The 22,156-nt window shown below is 47.7% G+C and overlaps 2 protein-coding genes across 5 annotated transcripts; one reads left to right on the forward strand and one right to left on the reverse strand.

Moving 5' to 3' along the window:
* Positions 1 to 250: 250 nt before the first annotated feature.
* Positions 251 to 3,741, reverse strand: JAGN1 (jagunal homolog 1). Its single transcript, XM_053378520.1, has 2 exons — positions 3,596 to 3,741; positions 251 to 1,926 (listed from the first exon to the last, which is right to left on the reverse strand). Exons 1-2 carry the CDS (start codon positions 3,682 to 3,684, stop codon positions 1,464 to 1,466), a joined length of 552 nt encoding a protein of 183 aa, XP_053234495.1. The 5' UTR covers positions 3,685 to 3,741; the 3' UTR covers positions 251 to 1,463.
* Positions 3,742 to 3,920: 179 nt separating this feature from the next.
* Positions 3,921 to 15,179, forward strand: RPUSD3 (RNA pseudouridine synthase D3). 4 transcript variants are annotated; one of them, XM_053378508.1, is made up of 9 exons: positions 3,923 to 4,074; positions 5,553 to 5,695; positions 6,916 to 6,960; positions 8,570 to 8,666; positions 9,839 to 9,946; positions 10,542 to 10,626; positions 10,854 to 10,980; positions 12,021 to 12,160; positions 13,436 to 15,179. In XM_053378508.1, exons 1-9 carry the CDS (start codon positions 3,980 to 3,982, stop codon positions 13,643 to 13,645), a joined length of 1,050 nt encoding a protein of 349 aa, XP_053234483.1. In that variant the 5' UTR covers positions 3,923 to 3,979; the 3' UTR covers positions 13,646 to 15,179. The 4 variants fall into 4 exon arrangements, with proteins under 4 accessions (XP_053234485.1, XP_053234484.1, XP_053234483.1 ...); XM_053378511.1 differs by lacking the exon at positions 3,923 to 4,074 and adding an exon at positions 4,081 to 4,174; XM_053378510.1 differs by lacking the exon at positions 12,021 to 12,160 and having other exon boundaries at positions 3,921 to 4,074.
* Positions 15,180 to 22,156: the final 6,977 nt, after the last annotated feature.

Genomic DNA, 22,156 nt, shown 5'->3' on the forward strand with positions numbered 1-22,156 from the left:
GCACAAACAGCCTCTCATGTGTACTGTGGATTTTTGAGGGGATATTTACTGAGACCTTTCACGGATACTAGATGTACTGGTGGGCACTCTTAGCACTCATACACACCACATTGTTATCTGGCACTACGAGGCCCTCAGCGCTTCCTGAAGACAGAACAATGCATGATTGAGGGTGGTTTCACCTATAGCAGCTCAAGCCAACTGCCACCATCACACCCACCCCCTGCTAATTAAAAACAAAACCCAGGTGCAACGTTCTGCAATATTTTTCTTTATTTGGTACCCAAGTACATGGGGGTGTGGGATGTGCTGAAACTCATTAGCTGGGAATGGGGTGGTGGCAGCAGTCTCTGGGGCACCCAGGCAGTTATAGGAAAAGGCAAGGGGAGTTATGAGCAAAGATGGAAACCCATCTACATGACTAAATGAGCAAGGGACAGCAGGCTGTGGTTGCATCGATTGGGCAGTTGGGCTTTGGGCAGTGAGGCTACAGGGAACCAGACAGAGGGCCTTCTCAGTAGTGGCGCCCGCCCTGTGGAACGCCCTCCCATCAGATGTCAAAGAGATAAACAACTACCTGACATTCAGAAGACATCTTAAGGCAGCCCTGTTCAGGGAGGTTTTTAATATTTAACGCTGTACTGTTTTTAACACTTGATTGGGAGCCGCCCAGAGTGGCTGGGGAAACTCAGCCAGATGGGCGGGGTATAAATAATAAATTAGTAGTAGTAGTAGTAGTAGTAGTAGTAGTAGTAGTAGTAGTATTATGTAGACGATTGATGTCTGTAGTGATGTGTGCGGTTTGAATTGTGGGGTAGGCTGTCGAGCGTTTTGCGGTGGTGCCCCCCCCCAAAGCTCAACAACTCTGGGCAATCTCCCCACAAAAAGTGCAAGAACTCTGAGCAATTCCCCCCCTCCCCAATTATTTGTTGCGGTCCCAAAAAATAGGGGTCGTTATACACAGAAAAATACGGTAAGTACACATAGCATAATCTCTCAGAAGGGCTTGACTGGGAACTCTTAAGATGGGTGAAACGTGATGGGACCTCAAGCCTCACCATGAACAGTTCTCTTACCCAACTCACATCTAACCAACTCAAGAAGATGGAGTCAGACTGCCTGGTCACGATTCAGCGTCCTGCATCTCTCAGTCTGAGCAAGCTAGGTAAGGTCTTTCTGAAAGGCACCAGTTGCCTCTCCTGTAAATCCCTCCCGAAAGGAGGGTTGCCCAAGTCTGCAGCTCCTAGTCCCTGTGGTTGCCAGCAGAAGGTCGGAAGGCACCCAGAGGCTCACCTTTCACCCTGCTCAAACGGAGCCCTTGCCATCTCCCATCAGCTTGGCAAGATGGGGAGGGCAGAGAATCCCAAATAGCGCCATCTGCCTCTGCTTGAGCAGGGCACCCCTGAGCCCCCACCCCAAGCCCCCAGACATCGCTGCATGCAGGTGAACTCCTGGCCGCCTGTTCATTTCTTCTTTTTCTCCTGTGTGCTGGTAAACCAGGAGTCCAGCAGCTTCTTGCTGTAATACAGCTGCCAGCCGTGAACCTGCACGGCGACCACCACCAGCAAGTACATGACGGAGACGGCGGAGAAGCCAAAGATGAAGCGGTAGGCCTTGCCGTGGCGGTAGAGCTGCTGCGCCATTGGGAACATCTCCATGCTGCCATAGATGAGAGGCGCCACTGAGAAAAGGCCCGTGCTGATCATGGAGATGACCAGGTAGCTGATGTTGTTCCGCGGGAAGGAGAAGAGGCCGAAGAGCGAAGGGATGATGCTGAGCAGGTAGGGGTACTCCCACTGGTAAGGCATGGCCACCTGGTCGTGGGGCAGCAGCTTGAAGTGAGCGACACACATCTGCGCTGCCACCAGAAGCCACAGCGCTATCTGCATGTAGATCAACTTCTTAATCTCCGACTTGAGGGACACACTGTGGGAAGCAGAGGGAGGGAGGGGGCGGCAAGGGTGAGCAAGAGCCAGCACTAAAAGGTAATTTCAAATATGGTGGTGAGATAGTCAACCCCAAGACAAACGGGTGTAGAACTAGGCAGAATGACATAGGCTATAAGCTAAAAAAACCCAACAAACCCAAACAAGCAGGGAGTTGATTTTCTGGATGTTAACCCCTACCATCTCAGACTGCAGAATTATTATACTATTGCTATTTTTTATTTTTATTATTATTGTTGTTGTTGTTGTTGTTGTTGCTATTTATTAATAGGGGCGCGGGTGGCGCTGTGGGTAAAAGCCTCAGCGCCTAGGGCTTGCTGATCGAAAGGTCGGCGGTTCGAATCCCCGCGGCGGGGTGCGCTCCCGTTGCTCAGTCCCAGCGCCTGCCAACCTAGCAGTTCGAAAGCACCCCCGGGTGCAAGTAGATAAATAGGGACCGCTTACTAGCGGGAAGGTAAACGGCGTTTCCTTGTGCGGCTCTGGCTCGCCAGAGCAGTGATGTCACGCTGGCCACGTGACCCGGAAGTGTCTCCCGACAGCGCTGGCCCCCGGCCTCTTGAGTGAGATGGGCGCACAACCCCAGAGTCTGGCAAGACTGGCCCGTACGGGCAGGGGTACCTTTACCTTTACCTATTTATTAATATATGTACCACTTTATGCCAAAATAAGCTTCTAAGCAAAGCTTACTCTCTCTTATTGACCCCATTTTTTAGCACAGACAATAATCCAATGTAGCACAAAGTTTCATTTTTGTGTCACTTATTTTCATCTCAGATTCCCAGACATTGTTGCGATGCAACTGCCATCATCCCTGACTGCTGGCTGAGCTGGCTGGGGATAACATCCAGCAACATCCAGGGACCCAGCGTTGATGGACGCTGCTCTACATCCTCAACCATGGGCCCTCAAGTGCTGTTGGACTACAGCTCCCATCATCCGTGACCACAGGCCATGATGACAAAGGCCGAAAGGATTTGGAGTCCAACACTGGCTGCTCTCGACCAATTGAGCAAAAGAATTCCGACTGTACTGGTCTGTGGCAATTGGGATGACCCTATTTTAAAGAACAGAGAATCAAATATTTTATGGGGGGTGCTGCTGATAATTTAATTCTAACATTCTGCAAGGAAGGTGGAGCTGCAATCCAGCTGCCGGCTTCTTTTTTTAAGAACAAGTTTCCTGTGCCTTTAACAGCTGCATAAGAAATCAAAATTCAGTAGAGGAAAACTTTTCCTAGTGCAGATACTGTGATGGAGAAGGCCTGGCTAGCTGAATCTCCAGCTGTGTGAAAGACACAGGCAGAGGAAAAACAAAACCAAACCTCATTAGTAGGTGGCCAACCCATCAACCTCTTCCCACAATACCGGGTCTCCCCCCCCCCCCCAGTCTTACTGCATAGTGATTTACCGGGCGATCTGCACAACGACGTTACATGCATTTAGCTTTCCCCCACCCACACTTTTGAGCAAGAGGGCGGCGGCGCAACGACGCTGCCCGATAAGCGGACGGGGGGGGACCCCACGTTGGCGAATGACTAAGGAGGGATGACAGCGGGAAGCTCCGGCAACGTGCACTGCTGCGGAGGCGGGGGAAGCAGCCTGGTTTCCCCCGCTGGGCGCGCGGCTTGCTGGCCCCACCCCGCACCCCACCTCATTTGGTAGTGCTGTGCCACGCGCTCCCGGTGCCGGAAGTCGCTGCCGTCGGTTCCAGCGGCTCGAGGTCCCGCGCGGGACGCCATCTTTCACCAGGAGGGTCAGCGAACCCAAGTGCGCATGCGTCAAACTAAGGCCGTTCCCGTTCCCTTCGCGTCGGTGGCTATAATGTTGGAAGCGAGGGGGCGGATGTTTGCTCCCCGCGCCTCTCTGATTGGTAGCTCTCGCCGTCTCTCGTGTGATGCTGACCAATTCCCTAGTAGGAGAAGGAAATGCGGGGGGGGGGAGCGGCGCCAATACGAAACTACATTTCCCAGCGGACCTAGCGAGCCATTTCGGGTTTAATCCTTCCTCCGCCGATTTGCGCGCGCGTGGGTCTGAATGGAGCCTTCTGCTCTCCTCGGGGTCGCGATGTTCCGCTCGAGCCCTTGGTGCCTCCTCTGCGGGTGCGGAAGGCCGTTCAGCTCCCGCGCCTGGTAAGAGGCTCGTGAGGAAACTCGGCAGGGAGTCGGGTTGCCCCCCCCCATGTGTATCCCACTCTTTCCTCTCAGCCTGTGCCAGGCAGAAATTCAACAGGTGTGGTTTGGTCGTCGTCCCCCAACACCGGGGGTCTAAGTGATAGGAGGGAGGCATCACTTGTTGAGCTTCCAAAGCTAGCCATTGTGGTGTAGTGGTTAAGAGCGGTAGACTCGTAATCTGGGGACCCGGGTTCGCGTCTCCGCTCCTCCGCATGCAGCTGCTGGGTGACCTTGGGCCAGTCACACTTCTCTGAATTCTCTCAGCCCCACTCACCTCACAGAGTGTTTGTTGTGGGGGAGGAAGGGAAAGGAGATTGTTAGCTGCTTTGAGACTCCTTAAGGGGAGTGATAAAGCGGGATATCAAATCCAAAAGGTGGCTGCAATGATAATGAGGCCCAGACGTTTCTTCTGGATACAGATTTAAGTTACTGGAAGGAAGCTCCTGACTCTTCCTTGACGTACCAGCATCCTGTTAACTGGACAGAGGTGTACAGGGTTGAGCTAGGGTTCCTTTGGGGCTTAGCCCCAAGAACCTATTTATAGTGTTAAGGCCTAATTCTGAAAAGTATGGATAAAGAAAAAAACGCCTCCAAGCACGTGCAGAGTCCCTTTTGCTTTAATCGGTAAGTGCAACCTGGTATTAGGAAGCAGGAGATCTAAAATAGGTAATGGGTTTTTTGTTTTTTTTTAAATGCAACATTGAGCCACTTTTGCCCCACAGAACAAAAACCCTGTGGGTGGTTTGACTGACGAGTTGGGAACGTGGGGAGAGGCTGTTGGTTGAGGTGGTGGAGAGAATATTGGATGACACTGGGTGCGAGTGAAGGGAGATATTTGGGGGGGGGAGGGAATCAGAAGGTGTTTGAGATCTGGTTGGATAGGGGTCGAGTTTGTGAAAAGCGTTGCGTGGTAGATAATAAGCCCTCTCTCCCCACTGGCCCTAAATGTGCTCATTCGCGTGTCTTACTGATTTCAGTTAGATTTAGAGAGCTAGTGTGTCTCCTTTCTGATGTTACAACTACCCTGTGAGAGAGATGGAGATGGAGGCGTAAAAGAACACCATCATTACATCTGTTTTAAAACTGGCTCCCTAGGGTCCCTTTTGCTGGCTGTTGCCCATAATCATAATAACCAATTCTCTACATACATATCCCAATTTCGTGTTTTTCTCCCCCCGCGTAAACTCGTTTACTTGATCATTCTGTATTCTGAGCCCCTTGATGGGCACAGACCCATTATATAATCCAAAGCTGTTGTTAGCAGCTTCTCTCATAGATGCAAGATATAAATCCAGATCACTATTTATGTATTGTTAGAGGAAGTTAAGAGGGGCAGGCAAGCTGAAGGAGCCAGTGTCAGAATGGGAGAGGAAAGTATGGAGCTTAAGGCCAGCTGGCTATATATTGGTGATTATTTACGGTTTCTTATTTTGTAGGTATCAGTTGCTGCAGAAGCAAAGAGGCTCACGGAAGCCAGTCACAGACAACTCCAGTGAAGTAAGCATCTTGAGTCCCACAAGATCACTCAGCCCCGAGGAAATGTTGAACCTGCTGGAAGCATCAGTAGTGCATGCAGATGGTATGTCTGTCATTTCTCATAACACTAGAACGACATGTGAAAAGGATCTTGGGATCGTAGCCTTACCACAAGCAGCACATGAATCAGTTAAGTGTGATGCAGGCTCATAAGATTTGAGGATTCATTAATAGAACCATAATTTCTAACTTGCTGGAAGTGATTGTTCCCATTCATTCTACACAAATCAGACCTCAACTGGAATACAGTCGTACCTTGGATCCTGAACACCCTGGAACTCAGATGTTTTGGCTCCCAAACGCTGCAAACCCAGAAGTGATCATTCTGGTTTGTGAACGTTCTTTTGGAACCCGAATATCCTGCAGCCAATCAGAAGCCACAGTTTTGTTTTCGAACATTTTGGAAATTGAACAGACTTCCGGAACGGATTCTGTTTGACTTCCAAGGGACGACTGTACTGTGTCTGGTTTGGGGTGCTGCATTTTAAGAAGGATGTGGACAAATTGGGACAAATTTAGTATTCTAGTGGGGTGGGTGAAGACGCAGTTTCACATAGCTTAGCCCTAGAGTGTTATAATTCAGACCTGCCTGCACAACTTGTGCTCACCAAGCTGAATGCAGCTCTCAAGCCATGTAGGATGGCTTTCCAGATACTGCACTTGACAACTTATGCTGGGTTTTCAGCCCAAGCAAGGTACAGGCAGTAAAAATAGGTGTATAGATCCTCTGTTGGTCTGCCATACATGGTTAGTGAGCTGCATTCTTCCTAATTGTATAGACCTGGTATAAGCGAATGGAAAAAAACGTTGAGAGTAAAAACTGGCCTATTAGCTTTGGCTGCTCTATCGGAGGACTGTGAACTTGCAGTAGATCCCCATTCTGCTTATGCAGAAAGTGTGCAGAATGTAGTTTGCGTGGTTTGCATAACTAGTATAATTGCACAGCATACCTTTGTGTGTTTATGTATTCTCTCTCCCCACAGCCCTGTCCCGATCCCTCTGAATTTGGTGTCTTTTGTTTAGAATGCTGCTATCAAAAAAAGAGATGTTGGGGAGAAGGGGCCATACATTTGAAAGGGAAAGGAAATATAGAGATGGTGGAGAGGAACAGGGAAGCCCCTTACCCTGAGCATGGAAAATTCCACCCAGAGCCTCCTTTCGATTCTGCATTGTGGCAGAGGTTGTTGACATGTTTTGGAGTTGGTTTGAAGACTCCAGCAATCACCATTTGTCCCTGAGGCTCCTGGTTCTTTTGTATTTCAGGTTCACTGGTGGCCATCAGCAAACCCCCTGGCTTACCTGTGACAGGTATGTGGCGTTACATTTTGATGTGTTTGGATCCTGTGGGGTTGCGTGCCTTGGGCATTTCCTTTTAAAGTGGAAATGCAGGATTATAGAAATGCCTTTAGAAATACATACAGATATGCCTGTACTGTACAGATTAAATATGTGTTGTATGTGGCCTCCCCTTGCGCTTGGCAGTTAGTGCAGAATGCTGCAGCACGATTACTGACAGGAGGGAGGCCTTCTCAGCATATAACACCTGTACTCAGAGGTCTGCACTGGTTGCTGATCCACTACTAGGCTGAGTTCAAGGTGTTACTATTAGTATATAAAGCCCTTAACAACGCTTGACTAGTTTACCTGTGAGATTGCCTTACCCCACATGTGCTTGCTGAACTGCTTTGATTGGCAGAATTGGAACTTTTAGAGATGCCACATAATATTCACATTGCATCTGTCAGAACTTGATCATTTCGTGTGGCGGCACCGACGCTTGGGAACTCCCTGCCTGTTGATATCAGTCAGACACCTTCACTCTATTCTGCTGGAGGCATTCTTATTTAGACAAGCCTATCCAGATGTTGCGCTGTGGGTTAAACTACAGAGCATAGTACTTGCCAATCAGAAGGTCGGCAGTTTGAATCCCCGCAATGGGGTGAGCTCCCGTTGCTCGGTCCCTGCTCCTGCCAACCTAGCAGTTCGAAAGCATGTCAAAGTGCAAGTAGATAAATAGGTACCACTCCGGCGGGAAGGTAAACGGTGTTTCCGTGCGCTGCTCTGGTTTGCCAGAAGCGGCTTAGTCATGCTGGCCACATGACCCGGAAGCTGTACGCCAGCTCCCTCGGCCAATAAAGCGAGATGAGCGCCACAACCCCAGAGTCGGACATGACTGGACCTAATGGTCAGGGGTCCCTTTACCTTTATCCAGATGTTCAGAAAGTTTGTATGAGTTTTAATTTGTTTTATTTTATTCTATTATGGTTTTAACTTTCTGTATGTTTTAAATTGGGACGCGGGTGGCGCTGTGGGTAAAAGCCTCAGCGCCTAGGGCTTGCCGATCGAAAGGTCGGCGGTTCGAATCCCTGCGGCGGGGTGCGCTCCCGTTGTTCGGTCCCAGCGCCTGCCAACCTAGCAGTTCGAAAGCACTCCAGGGTGCAAGTAGATAAATAGGGACCGCTTACTAGCGGGAAGGTAAACGGCGTTTCCGTGTGTGGCTCTGGCTCACCAGAGCAGCGATGTCACGCTGGCCACGTGACCCGGAAGTGTCTGCGGACAGCGCTGGCCCCCGGCCTCTTGAGTGAGATGGGCGCACAACCCTAGAGTCTGTCAAGACTGGCCCGTACGGGCAGGGGTACCTTTACCTTTTATGTTTTAAATTACCGTTGTAATTTTTTTTAGTGATAATTTTTAAAATGTTTTTTTGTAAACTGCTTCGAGGTTTTTTTCTACAATCAAGTGGTATATACATTTTTTGAAATAATAAGTAAATAACTGAGCTCCCAAAGTAAAGCTGGACCAGGGTGGGAAGGGCTGGCAAGCCTTTGCCAAAACAAGCCTCTTCTTTGCAGCCGTGAGTAATGGCTAGCTTCTGTGTGGCATTAATAATTTTTCCCTCCTTCTCTGCCAACAACAGGCAAACCGGAGGAGCTGACTTTGCTGTCTCTTTTACCGGATCTAAGCCAGAAGCTTGGCTTCCCACAGAACCTCGATGTGATAAAAGCTGCAGTAAAGTAAGTAAACGGAGACAAGGTTTTGGAGAGAATGACAACAGGCTGTGTACAGGATGGGTGTTATTGATTTTAACCCCACCTTTCTTCCACCATAGAACTTAAGGCAGCATGCATGTGCTCCCATCCAGATACTACTTTGCTTCAGCTTCCCATCCTGCACCTCCAGACCATGCCCTGACATAATCACTACACTACACACTTGATCTTAGCCAGTTGATCAGCAAGAGGGGACTTGATCAGCAAGATCAAGGACACTTGATCAGCAAGAGGGCATTCAGTAAAATCCGATTAAACTGGTGTATTGCAAGAGAACCCATAGCAAAGAAGTTAGACAGCTGATCTGTACTACAGCTCCAGTTTTCTGGATATGATCGTGTGCTCCGAATTCACTTCAGAACTTCTGTATGCAAAGAATAAAATAAAAATGGTTGCCAGGGGCTAGTGGAAAGATTCGTGATTGGCTCTTGGAAGCCAAAAGATTGCGAGGCTGGAGCAACTCCCTATAAGGGAGGTTATATAACGCTTGGAGATTACTCGCTTAGAAAAAGGGACAACAGCCAAGGACTATTTGAATAAATATTGTAATATTAAAAATTAGAAATTACTTGAAAGTACCAAATAGGCCTAGGATTAAATTAGGATTTATTTAAATAAATGGGGTTTAGAACACTAAGAAAAGTGAATAAATTTGATTATAATTGGAATATTGTTGTTTAATAATGATATTGGAAAGCTGTTACATTCAGACACAAGGAAATTCAGAAGGGAGGGACTAGAGGAAGTCAAGTAATATAAGGTTGGATTTTTAAATAATTAAGTTTGTGTTGTATATTTGTTTGTTGTTGTTTTTCATAGATGTATTTTTTGTTTTTGCTTTGGTTTGTTTCACGGTTGTGCAACGTTTGTTGCAGTATTTGTTATAATTGTAGAAAACTTAATAAAAATTATTGCGGGGGGGGGGGAGAAAGAAAAAGGGACAACAGGGTGGGGAGACATGACAGAGGTATATAAAATAGCCTCAGATACTGGCGGGAACTTGTAGCTGTTGTGACCTTTGGCCATTGATGCCACCTTGCCTGGTTTTAAGCAAGGCACTATTCTGTCCACGGGATTACTTACTCATGGCCTGTGTCAGAGAATCAAAGATAATAAAGGATTTTGCCTCTCCCTAGGGAGAGTTCTGGACTTGTTCTGCTCTCAGGTTGCCCGAGCACCACCCAGCGCCTGCAGGATTTCTATGCCCGATGTAAGAGAGCAGGAGATCCAGCCGCTACCTACTGGTGAGATGAAGACTTCCTAATCGCTTCCCGTTTCCATGGTAGGGTAGGGATCCCTCAGCAAAAAGACTTTAGGTTCCCATTGTGCCGTCCCCATTTCCTTCAAAGTGTTGTGTCAGGGAACTGCCATCGGAGCCTAGAGTGGAGGTAAGGCTCCCTAACGATGCAGGAGAAGGGACCAGCAGGGAGAGAGAGCAAACTTCCTTTGAGGAAGGAAATAGGAGGGACACCAGGAAGCAAGGGGAGACTGCGGAGAGAGGGCTCCGAGACTCTTCCACAGAGACCAGCGGGGAGAGCCCAGGACCTCCGTTGGGCACGCCCACTCTGCGCAGGAGACTTCCGCGCAGAGAGGCTAGGAGGAGACTTGGGGTCAAAGAATTTTTATGCTGGAAGAAGTTCAGAAAACGCCCACTGACGGATTCTGCCAGCGACTGACACAGCCCTGGAGAAAGGGCTGTCCAGCCAGGGAAAGGTTTAGCCAGGCAACGTTGCCTAGAGCTGCAGCACTCTTTACGCACAAGCAACCCCCAATTCCCTTTACACGTTGTAGGCCCAGTTTGGTGTGTGTGTGGCCTGACAGAAAACCTTCTCTTTGCAGTGCTGTCACTACCAGGATCCCTGCAGCCTCAGAAGGGGAAATTCGTACATGTCTCAAACTGATAAAGGTCGAAGACCATAAGCTGGTGAGGATAGGTTTTTAACAGGGAGGGAGGAGAGGATTTGACTCCAGAGAATTTGCCTGCTGCTGTGGGCAGCTCGTACTGTGGAGTCCTTGCAGGGCCTGAAAAGTTTGGTCTCGCTTCCTCTGGGATCCAGTTGCCTGGGCTGGGCGCAGGGATTATTTTTGCTGCTGAAGTTTCCATTGGCCCTCAGGAAACACACTGACTCGGGGCTTCTGTGTGGGTTGCAGGTGGTGCCAGTGGCTTCCCCTTCTCGAGGCAGCCTCCAGAGGAAGGAGGTTAGAAAAACACAGACACTCTATAAGGTGCTGGACTCCCGCGAAGGCTGCGCCTTGGTGCAGCTACAGCCACTGACAGGTGCGTGACGGAGGCCCCGTGGCACAGAGACAGCGCAGGAATAACTGGAAAGGGGCGCTGTGATATGGAAAGCAAGCTGAGAACCTGACACAAGTTCCCTCAGTTACAGCTACTCCCCCAAGATTTTTTCCATTTATAAAATGTATAAACTTTTTGATCAAAAAGCTCTCCAGGTAGCCCAGCATACACTTTGGAACCTGAGATAGCAAACCCTTAGCCGCCTCTTCTTTTTACAGTTGATCAGGTTTCTAGCTCTCATGACTGTAGAGAAACCTCTCCTGTACATTACTGCGTAGTTGTTTACTTGACGGGCCGGAAGCCAAATGGAACTGGGTTAGGTACTTTTATAATTAGGCAATGGGGTGTTCATGACCAGTTGATTTCCCTGTCCCTCTCTGCCTTCCCTTTTCCTTCTCTTATTTTAAGCCTCTTTCTCTTCCTTTCCTCTTACCATCTTAGCCTTGCCCCCCCAGAAATGCTTGCCTGCCCTTTCCACCCCTTTTTGCACATTTAAAGTGTTTAGTTTTGCAAATTACCGTATTTTTTGCTCTATAAGACTCACTTTTTCCCTCCTAAAAAGTAAGGGGAAATGTGTGTGCATCTTATGGAGCGAATGCAGGCTGTGCAGCTATCCCAGAAGCCAGAACAGCAAGAGGGATTGCTGCTTTCACTGCGCAGCGATCCCTCTTGCTGTTCTGGCTTCTGAGATTCAGAATATTTTTTTTCTTGTTTTCCTCCTCCAAAAACTAGGTGCGTTTTGTGGTCTGGTGCGTCTTATAGAGCGAAAAATACGGTAATGTGGAGCAAACCTCTGCAGTCTAGGTTTCTGTCCTTTTGCCTCCTTTCCTTATTTTGGACTGCAGAAATCTGGGTTCCTTGGGTACAAAATCAGACTGTCATAGTTCTTGTTTTTGGACGCTGTCCATTTGTCTTACTCGGGTTTTAAAAAGAGCTTGGATTGCAAGGGTCACAGTGTGAAGCATTGTTGGGAAAGTCTACACTGAGGCCCCCTCTTCATCTCTCCTTTGTCCTTTTGGCAGCTTTCACTAACCAACTCCTGGTCAGCCTGATACTGCTGCTGAGCCCTGCGCTAGGGGACCACGTGTATTCCTCCCGTGTGGGGTCTGTCCTGGGGGAGCCCTTCCTCTTGCCAGCTGAGAGTACCCTGCCTCGCACACAGGTACCAAACTGCTCTGATGCTGCCTCCTATCTTGGTGTCGGGGATATACAGAGCGATGTAGCAGGATAGAAGGAAGGAACCTGACTGAGCAGTGCCTTGGCACAGTCAAATCTCTGTCTCCACAACCCAAGGCTATACCACTTGGGAGATAGCAGCAGCAATCAAGTTTTACATCCATTGGGGAACCTTTTGCCCTGCAGATGTACAGCTCCCAACATCCCTGACCATTGACTGTGCTGACTGGGGCTGATGGGAGTCCAACAACATGTGGCTCCTCATCTCTGCTTTATGGCCATACAAGTAGCTGACATTCCTGGCTACAGCCTTCCAACGTCTCTTTGTGCTCCTTTGTTTCCTTGTAAAGTGGGGCCCAATGGAAACGAATCTGTTTCTCCCCAATCCTAGTCAAACACTCTAACCGCTCCATTGCGCCGGCTCCCTCCTAACTTCTGATGGCAGGGACATGCCTGGAGTAGGGCCTGCTTTTCGTTTATTACGATGGTATGCTGCATTATTATTATTATTATTATTATTATTATTATTATTATTATTATTATTATTAACAACCACCCTGTGATCCTTGAAGAGCGGTATAAAAATCTGTTAAATAAAACAAAATAAACTCTTTGCTTCCACGCTTTCCCCAAGCTGCTACTAACTTAACGGGGGCAGACGGGTACCACACAGGTTTAATTCCTTATTTGTTTGTTTGATTAATTGATTGATTGATTGATTGATTGATATCTGCCTTTCATAAGATCTCAGGGTGGTTCATAGAATAAAATGATCTTCAAAGCAACTGAACGGGGGTGGTGTACAGGTATTTAAAATCAAAGGGAGAACCAGACTAAGATCTTCCACACCACATCTGATTTGGAGCTCAGTTGATCTTCCTACTGTGCTTGGAAGCTCTAGGTTCTGCTCAGCGAAGAAGCTGCCTCTCGCCTTGGGACAAGTCACTGTTCTGTAATGAACCGTCCAAGCTTGGCAAGGATAAAAATGACACTTGGCTCCCTCTCTTGGGTTAGAGCAGGCTTCCTCAACCTCGGCCCTCCAGATGTTTTGAGACTACAATTCCTATCGTCCCTGACCACTGGTCCTGCTAGCTAGGGGATGATGGGAGTTGTAGGCCAAAAACAGCTGGAGGGCCGAGGTTGAGGAAGCCTGGGCTAGAGTGACAAAAAGCTCCCCCTCCCCAAAGTAAAATAAGACTGCTATGCACTTTCCTGTAGAAAGTTGTAATGATGACGCGTTCCCCTCCCACCCTCTTGACAGGTCCTAGAAGATGCTCTGCTGAAGAAGCTGTGCCTGCAGCAGCAACTGGCGCACCGATTGCCTCTCCACCTGCACCTGCACCAGCTCCTCCTCCCGGCCGCCGGCTCCCCTTCCTCCCGCACTGTGCTCACGGCTCCTCCGCCACCTTTTTTCCTGAAGACCCTTTGTCTTCTGGGCCTCGCCTTGCCGCAGGACAAAAACAAGCAGTGACAAGGCATCCGAAGCGTTTGCCTCAGCTCAGCAGGTACCGCCTGCCCCGGTCAAGTGGAAGTGATGGCTTTTGACAGCCAGAAGCAGGTCTCTGCCAGGTTCTTGCTGCGGGAAGAAGCGTCTCGTCTCCTACTGGCCGGATGCTCACAGAGCTGCTGCTGAAGGATGTGAAAGGGAGAGGCTTCTTTTATACCTCCTGCTGTCTTAACAGGGCAGCAAAAGCAATTTTTGGAACTTTTGGTGCCATGCAGCAATGAAGGTAGCAGCGAGGGAAACCTGGGTTCTAGAGTTTATGTTTGCCCTGATAAATGCAGCCTCCACAGGCTGTGAACCAGCAGGCCAATTGCGTGCACATGGTTGCGCCATGGCAACGCGAGTCAGTGGCTGGCTTGAGGTCCAGGCCGGAAAAAGCTTAGGCACACCCAACTCCTACTGAAATCGGCAGGAGTGCTGCACTCCCATTACCTCTGATGGGGTGCACGCGCTCCTCATGCTGTGTGGTTTATGCTCCTTGCAGCACTAAGCAGTTGCTTGCCAATGGTTGCCTCTGGCACTCAAGATAATGGCACTCTTCTGGGGGGTAAAGCAGCGTAGGCTTCTCTCCTTTAATCCGTATATCTATGAAACACAAATGACTAATGAAAAAAATGTGCTTTGGCTTTTCACTATTGATTTTCTACACACACACACACACATATATATATGTACCTCGGTTTAAGAACAGCCCTGTTTACGAACTATTCGGTTTACGTACTCCACAAAACTGGAAGTAGTGTCCTGGTTTGCGAACTTTACCTCGGTCTAACAACGGAAGCCGAACGGTGGAAGGGCACCGGCAGTGGGAGGCCTCATTAGGGAAAGCGTGCCTCGCTTTAAGAACCAATTTGGTTTAAGAACGGACTTCCGGAACGGATTAAGTTCGTAAACCGAGGTACCACTGTATATATATAAAATCAGAACCTTTAAGCATAAAGAGCTGTTGCTGAATGGGTTTCAGATAAGGATCCCTTTGCTTATTCTGTGTCTTCTATTGAACTGAGAGTAATTTTTAAAACTGTCCAGGCCACCATTCCATATGAATATTCTCAGGGTAACTTTTACGTGAAAAAATAAATAACTAAATGGCAATAAGATGAAAACGCAGCTTCAGAAGTGGCAGCAATATATAAAATTCTGTTTTAACGAAAGCCTGGGGAAAAGACAAAGGCCTTCCCCAAGTGATGAGCAGACTGAAGGGCAGGTGTCATGGGAGCCTCCGTGGACAGAGGGTCCCATAAGCCACTGCTGAAGAAGCCCCACCCACCCCCAGTCACCAGCTGGCACCATCCATGATGCCAGGATGTGGGGGCATGAGTGTGCAAGGTTTTGTAGGACTCTGAAGTGGGAAATAGTTGGAATGCTGGTTTAAAATGTTGTCTACTGCTGGCAGCCGGCTCCTCCTCCCGTCTTATCTGAAGCGGCTTTGTGTAATCTGAAAGCTTGTCCTCTTCTCTGCTGATACGAATTGATCCGATAAAGGTGTACCTTCCTTGTTTTCATGCCTAGTAATTTAGTAGTAAGATTGATTTGATAACCGCTGGACTGGTGCCGTTTAACTTACGGCAGGAGGTGCAGAGTTGGAACAAGTGCTCTTAGTAGTGGCAGATGGTTATCTTTACAATGGCTTTCTGTCAACAGGGTAACCGGAGAGCCTTGTTGAGTTACTGCAGTGCGAGAAGGCTTTTAAAGTGAGATAACTGGCATAAAATTGCAGGCATCAAGTTCATCCTGTTTTCAGGCTGTATTATGGTGCAGAGGTGCAAGTTGAGTTCAGAGTAGAGGAATGTTTATGGGGTGGGGTGAATCTAGTTTTGTGCTATGCACATAGGTCCAGGCCACTGAGAGAGTTTGCAGACCTGGGCACAACCACATTACTTGGCCACTTTTTCCTTTTCTTCTAAAGAGGGTGGCTGCAGAGGGGTCTGGCGCAGTCTTCTGCAAGGGCCGTGGGCCAGAGATTCCTGCTTTCTAGCAGCAGCAAGTGAAACTTACGAGAGGCAGAATCAGGGCTCTTGTTTGCAAACATAAAGGTAAAGGTACCCCTGACCATTAGGTCCAGTTGTGACCGACTCTGGGGTTGCGGCGCTCATCTCACTTTATTGGCCGAGGGAGTCAGCGTTTTTCTGCAGACAGCTTCTGGGTCATGTGGCCAGCATGACTAAGCCGCTAATCTGGTGAAACCAGAGCAGCACACAGAAATGCCGTTTACCTTCCCGCTGGAGCAGTACCTATTTATCTACTTGCACTTTGTGCTTTCGAACTGCTAGGTTGGCAGGAGCAGGGACCGAGCAACGGGAGCTCACCCCATTGCGGGGATTCGAACTGCCGACCTTCTGATCGGCAAGTCCTAGGCTCTGTGGTTTAACCCACAGCGCCACCTGCGTCCCGTTGGCAAACATACACACACACTAATAATAGGAAACAAGCATTGTTTACTTCCTTCAGAATGAGGATTGCTGTTTAAAAACCTACAGTTTATTCTTCTTTAAAGGATGGAAAGGCCAGCTTTTGTCCCAAACAAAATCAAGAACTACAGTGGTGCCCCGCAAGACGAAAAACTCGCTAGACGAAAGGGTTTTCCGTTTTTTGAGTCATTCCGCAAGACGAATTTCCCTATGGGATGGGCTTGCTTCGCAAGACGAAACGTCTTGCGAGTTCGTTTCCTTTTTCTTAAAGCCGCTAAGCCGTTAATAGCCGCTAAGCCGTTAATAGCCGTGCTTTGCAAGACGAAAAAACCGCAAGACGAAGAGACTCGCGGAACGGATTAATTTCGTCTTGCGAGGCACCACTGTACATAATTTCCTCCCTCCCTCTCCTCCTGTCTCTCCCCTCGTTCCACCCATCCCCACCAATCGTATTAAAAGAATGCAGCTTATGGTTTATTGTGCAGCATGTAAGTGTCAGAGTGCTACCTGCAGTTAGGCTGCTTTGGAAAGAACGAAGAAGAGCGACTGGAAAATGTGTGCACAGCCTTGCTTGCATTTTGGCTCTTGCTGCCATCTGGAGCCAGGCTGCAGCAGAGCATCACCAAAGTGTGCGTGTGAGAAATGGAAAGAGACTTCTTTGTTTTGTGCATTATTGTGTCTCGTGCTGGAGGGCTGCAGCATGCTGTGATTTCCCCCCCTGTTGTCCACTTTGTAGCTATAAAACAAATGCTACTGCTGGAATAAGTTTACAGGTCTTTGGTCAGCTAGAGAGGCCAGAATGGAAGAATCTTAATGCATGGAGTGGAAAGCAGGAGGGGCCATTTAGATACGTTAAGGCATCAAAGAACATTTTCAAATGTGACACAAGGGTTTCCCTGCAAAATAAAAATAAATAAATTAAAGGGTCGGGAGAGGAAATTCCAGGTACTACAAAGTGATGTTAAAGGTTTTGGTATTTGGCCTGGGTGAGGGACTACAGTGGTACCTCAGGTTAAGTACTTAATTCGTTCCGGAGGTCCGTACTTAACCTGAAACTGTTCTTAACCTGAAGCACCACTTTAGCTAATGGGGCCTCCTGCTGCTGCTGCGCCGCCGGAGCACGATTTCTGTTCTTATCCTGAAGCAAAGTTCTTAACCTGAAGCACTATTTCTGGCTTAGTGGAGTGTGTAACCTGAAGCGTATGTAACCCGAGGTACCACTGTACTTGTACATTTAACCAACGAGGAGTTTATCAGCCCTTGGTAGAAAATTATGGCTCGAAAAGCCTCCGGTTGGACGTTGATCATCCTTTTTATCTCATTTGGGTTATGACATCACCCTTAAATCCTCTTTGAAGAGCCTAATAATAATAATACAAATTAGCAAAGTGTTTCTTTTTGAAGAAGGGAATAGTGCCAGCAGTAGGGAAAGACTGGAGTCTAGGAAGCTCCTTTATATAGAGTCAGAAAGATCATTGGTCCATCTAGTTGAGTATTGTGTCCAGAGGCTGGCAGAGCCTTTGCAGGGTTTCAGATAGAAGTGTTCCTGGGCTCAGCCTAGAGTTGTCAGAGGCTGAACCTGGTCTCTACTGCATGCAGAACACATTCTCTTCTCTTACACTACGGCCCTGAGCGCCACTGGTGCCATAAATGAGCCTTACTCCCATTCCACTAAAATCTCATACTAGCACAAGCAAAGCCTGCCAAGACTGTTGGGTGGTTTCTTTGTAACGTGGTCAAGTTTCAGATTTTACCATTCCGTACAAATGACAGACTTCTCAACGTCCTCCATTTTAAAGAAAACAAATCAATCCCCAACCCCTTTGATCAGAACGTGAAAAACTGAATTCTACAAAGATCAGACTGCAAAGGTAGAAGTTTATTTTTCTTTCACAAACTGCAATCCACAAAACCACTCCCCCAAGGATGCAAAGAATATTTTTTAAAAAACAGACTCACCAAGGAAAGCTGTACAAATGTCAAACACAACCGCACAAAACTTGTATTCTTGGTTCTCTTCAGTGGTTTAGGAACAATGAGCAACCAAAGAGATGCATCAAAGCTTCCACTTCCTGCCTTTAATCATTGCATTTGGAGAGTGGATGGAATTGCCACTCGCTTTTTTACTGTCATTGCCCCTTAATGGCAGGAGTAGCGGTGGGGTAGAGAAGGAATCTGTGGCCCCCCAGAATTTGGTAGACTCCAGCTCCCATCACCCTCAACCATTGGCTACAGTGGCTGGGGCTTATGGGAGCTGAAGTCATAACAACATTTGGAGGACCACATTTCCCCATCCTTGCTTTAATGGCCGTCTGACATATTGAAATATAACAGGTGGAGCTTTTCCTGCCCCTCTGTATATGAGAAAAAGGTTTACCAGCTACATGACTCTGTCTCAGGCTGCTGGCAAGTATGGGAACAGGGCTGTGTTTTTGTGTAAGTAAAAACCTTAAGCTTGAGTAAGAACAAGGTAAAAACAAATTATAGCATGCTTTTGTATTGTAACAAAAAGATACGGCACAACTATATAACCAAAGCCTAGATAAATATATGGAATAATAAAAGTAATTTTTAAAAAAATTCTTCCAGAAGGTGGTAAGATTCAGGTGGACTTCCAGAGGAGAGCCACCCAGAATCCTGAAATAAAGATGCCTTTATTTCGAAGTAAAACTAAATCTGTTCATCTAGCCCAATACTGACCATGGTGACTGTCAATGACTCTTCAAGGTCTTAAGAAAAATCTGACCCCAACCTTTCTACTTGAAATCCCTCAACTAGCAATGCTAGGGATTGAACATGTGGCATTCTGCACGCCAAGCATATGTTTTGCCCCTAAGCTGTGGTCTCCTTCCCTTTCTCTTCCATCTCCTTTTAATACAAGAACCATGCTAGCCAGCAGCTGCTCCAAACCTGCTTACAGAGACCATCATGGCATGAGCAAAGGTGGTCTGTTGTGTAGAGTTTCATACAGGAGGATGGAACCTCAGCATGGAGGAGAGGCCATAAGGAGCCAAGCCACGTCCTAGAACAGGGAATCTGTGGCTCTCCCGATGTTGGAGTCCAGCTACCATCAAGCTTAGCTGGCATGGCCACTGTGATGTGAATTGATGGACTGCAGCCGCTGGAAGTCAGACACCCCTTTCCTAGAACAAGGAACTAATGTCTTCATTTCTAGCACCACTTGGAGCTGAAACCATGGGAGAGACCTGCTAGAAGGCTATGGGATTTATAAAACCATACTGTGGCTATTAAAACATTTCCATTTGCACATACACCCAGAATCCACAAGCCATCTAACATACCGTATTTTTTGCTCTATAAGACTCACTTTTTCCCTCCTAAAAAGTAAGGGGAAATGTGTGTGCCTCTTATGGAGCGAATGCAGGCTGCGCAGCTATCCCAGAAGCCAGAACAGCAAGAGGGATTGCTGCTTTCACTGTGCAGCGATCCCTCTTGCTGTTCTGGCTTCTGAGATTCAGAATATTTTTTTTCTTGTTTTCCTCCTCCAAAAACTAGGTGCGTCTTGTGGTCTGGTACGTCTTATAGAGCGAAAAATACTGTGCCTATTTCCCCCCCTCAAAGGCAGGCATTTAACAAAGCCTGCATTGCTACTACGTGGTAAATTAATGAGCTTTCAGGTGCTTTGCATTGGCCACGGGAGTGATAGGCTGAAGCGCCGCTCTTGTCTTTTCCTCCCCTCTGCATGTCAGTTCCCAGAATTGTGTTGCACTGTATTTAGCAGAACCCAGTGTGGAAAGGCTTTGAATTTTCCCACTGAGTTCTATATGACGAATGTAACTGGGCTGCAACCTGGAACACAGTTAATTGGGTAAAAACAGACATTGGAAATTCCAGGAATGGAAGGGGGGTAACTCCCCGTTTTCCGGAACAGAAGAGTCACAGTGGCACCAACAGTTTTATCCCCTCTGAAGAAACGAATGTGAATCCTCCAGCTGCCAGGCACCAATTTGTTGCTCCTTTTAAGCCTGGCGGCAGGATAAGGAGATTGTGGAGGAGGCAGCAATGTTTTGTGGGGAGGAAGGAGGGAACAAAAGCAGGAGCTACGGTAAGTTCAGGTGGGGTGCACAGGAAGAACAAAGGCTGGACCCAGTCCCAAATCCACACCTCAAATTTCACTAGCAGTATGCTTACCATGATTTTTATATATTAAGATAACAGTCTTGAATTTTGCCTCTCATACCCAAACATTGTTAATGCTCCATTGTGACTCTAAAATACCATGCGGGGAACTGACTTTCAGGAAGTGAAGCAAAGACTGGCCAGAGAGTTTTATGAGTGGAGGGGAAAGAAGGCAAGGCATCGGTAGAGAATCATATTGCCCTCTCTGCACCCCCAAGCCAAGTATGAAATGCCTCCTGATCCAATAAAATAGCTATTTCCTTTTTCTACAGCCAGGATTTTTTAAAAAAAGATTCAGGCTAGTATTGGCAGCCCAGAAGAGCCTCGCTTCTCTTGGGTGGGGTTATTCTTGAACCCTGAAGGCAGCCCATCTGGGGGAAGGAAAGCACTGATCCTAAACCTCCACTGCCTGGTGGGATATCTTTGGGAGAAGAAAAGGCTAAGGAGTAAACCCTACATAAATCCAGAGGAGTCCCTAAGTGGGTTGGGTCGTGGGTTGGTACAACACCTTCTGATAACTCTTGCAGCCAAGCTGGTGCCAATGTACGGCTCAGCTTTCCTTTGGAACGCATCAGCGTGGCCAAGGGTGGAGTCCTGTTCATCTGGCAGCCCAGAACTTCCATATTCACTGCCCAGGCTTGTACCCCAGGGAGGCCATTTTGGTGTGGCTAATGCAGCAGTTTGGTTGCTCTAAAAACGTAGGGTGGCGGTTTTATCTACACAAGAACCAAGCAGGTGGTGCTGTACCAATCCAATGCCTAGTGCAAACGTAAGGAACAAAAGAGGCTTGCACATTTGTCTGAAATGCGGTGAGTTTGCTTCCACAGTAGACTCGACACACAAATTATGACTATATTGTTTCTGCCTTCTGTCAGGGAAGAATTTCTGAAACCAGAGAGCATCTTTTAGCCAAAGGTTGGGTTTGCCTCCTCCCCCCCCCCACCTGTCTGACTAGCAAGAATTCAAGAGGCGAAAGTTTCACTGGATTAATGTGATGAGACAAATTGATGGAGGGTCTCGCTAGCTCTGTGTTTCTGAGTACCAGTTGCCACTGACTGCAAGTTGGAGATGGGTTGTCGCCTTCATGTCTTGTTTGGGTTGGTGTCAACTGGTTTGCCACAGTGAGAACAGAATGCTGGACTAGACAGGCCTTTGGTATGATCCAGCAGAGCTCTTTTTTGTTTTTTAAGTTTCACTGATGGGCGGACGGGAGTACCATCTGCTGAATTTGATGGTCTGGCAGCTGTAAAAATCACAGGAGCGCCACCGAGGTGGCATGGGGTGTGGGAAGAGTGACAATCTTACCTGAAACCTACTGTAAGACTAATAATTTTATAATGGGGCCTATGGGATCCTGTGCCCTAGATCAGTAATTTCACACAAAATGTACATATTTAAATGCTAAAAACATAACCCAGCACCCAGCATCCATTCCTAGAAGCCTTTTTCAAAGACATTTCCAGGGCTTTTTTTCAGCATGAACTCGCTGGAACCTGGTTCCGGCACCTCTCACTATTGCCTTTCTAAGAGAACAATGGAGGCATTCATGGTAAGTTCCGGCACCTCTTTTTTCTAGAAAAATAGCACTGGAAATTCCTATACAATGGAACCTCGGAAGCTGAACACCTTTGAACTCGAACGTTTCGGCTCCCGAACAATAGAAATTGTTCCGGTTTTCGAACAATTTTCAGAAGCCGAACATCTGGTGCGGCTTCTGATTGTCTGCAGGATGCTCCTGCAGCCAATCAGAAGCCACGCTTTGGAAGTCGAACGGACTTCCGGAACGGATTCCGTTCAACTTCCAAGGTACGACTGTACTGGTATTAAAGCCAATATTTCTCTTGTTTGTCCACCACCTATTTTTACACTGCATCTCTCATTGTCAGAGACAATTGTGTATTTACAGGCTGGTTACTTAGAAGCTGGC

The sequence above is a fragment of the Podarcis raffonei genome, chromosome 2 (genome assembly GCF_027172205.1).
Source record: "Podarcis raffonei isolate rPodRaf1 chromosome 2, rPodRaf1.pri, whole genome shotgun sequence".
NCBI classification, from domain to species: domain Eukaryota; kingdom Metazoa; phylum Chordata; class Lepidosauria; order Squamata; family Lacertidae; genus Podarcis; species Podarcis raffonei.

What these genes read in the sequence shown, in the direction of transcription:
- RPUSD3 (XM_053378508.1), top strand. Translation starts at nt 3,980, where the DNA reads ATGGAGCCTTCTGCTCTCCTCGGGGTCGCGATGTTCCGCTCGAGCCCT. An exon ending in CCGTTCAGCTCCCGCGCCTG is followed by an intron (nt 4,075 to 5,552) that starts GTAAGAGGCTCG and finishes CTTATTTTGTAG; the next exon opens with GTATCAGTTGCTGCAGAAGC. An exon ending in GTGATAAAAGCTGCAGTAAA is followed by an intron (nt 8,667 to 9,838) that starts GTAAGTAAACGG and finishes GCCTCTCCCTAG; the next exon opens with GGAGAGTTCTGGACTTGTTC.
- JAGN1 (XM_053378520.1), bottom strand. Translation starts at nt 3,684, where the DNA reads ATGGCGTCCCGCGCGGGACCTCGAGCCGCTGGAACCGACGGCAGCGAC. An exon ending in GCACAGCACTACCAAATGAG is followed by an intron (nt 1,927 to 3,595) that starts GTGGGGTGCGGG and finishes TGCTTCCCACAG; the next exon opens with TGTGTCCCTCAAGTCGGAGA.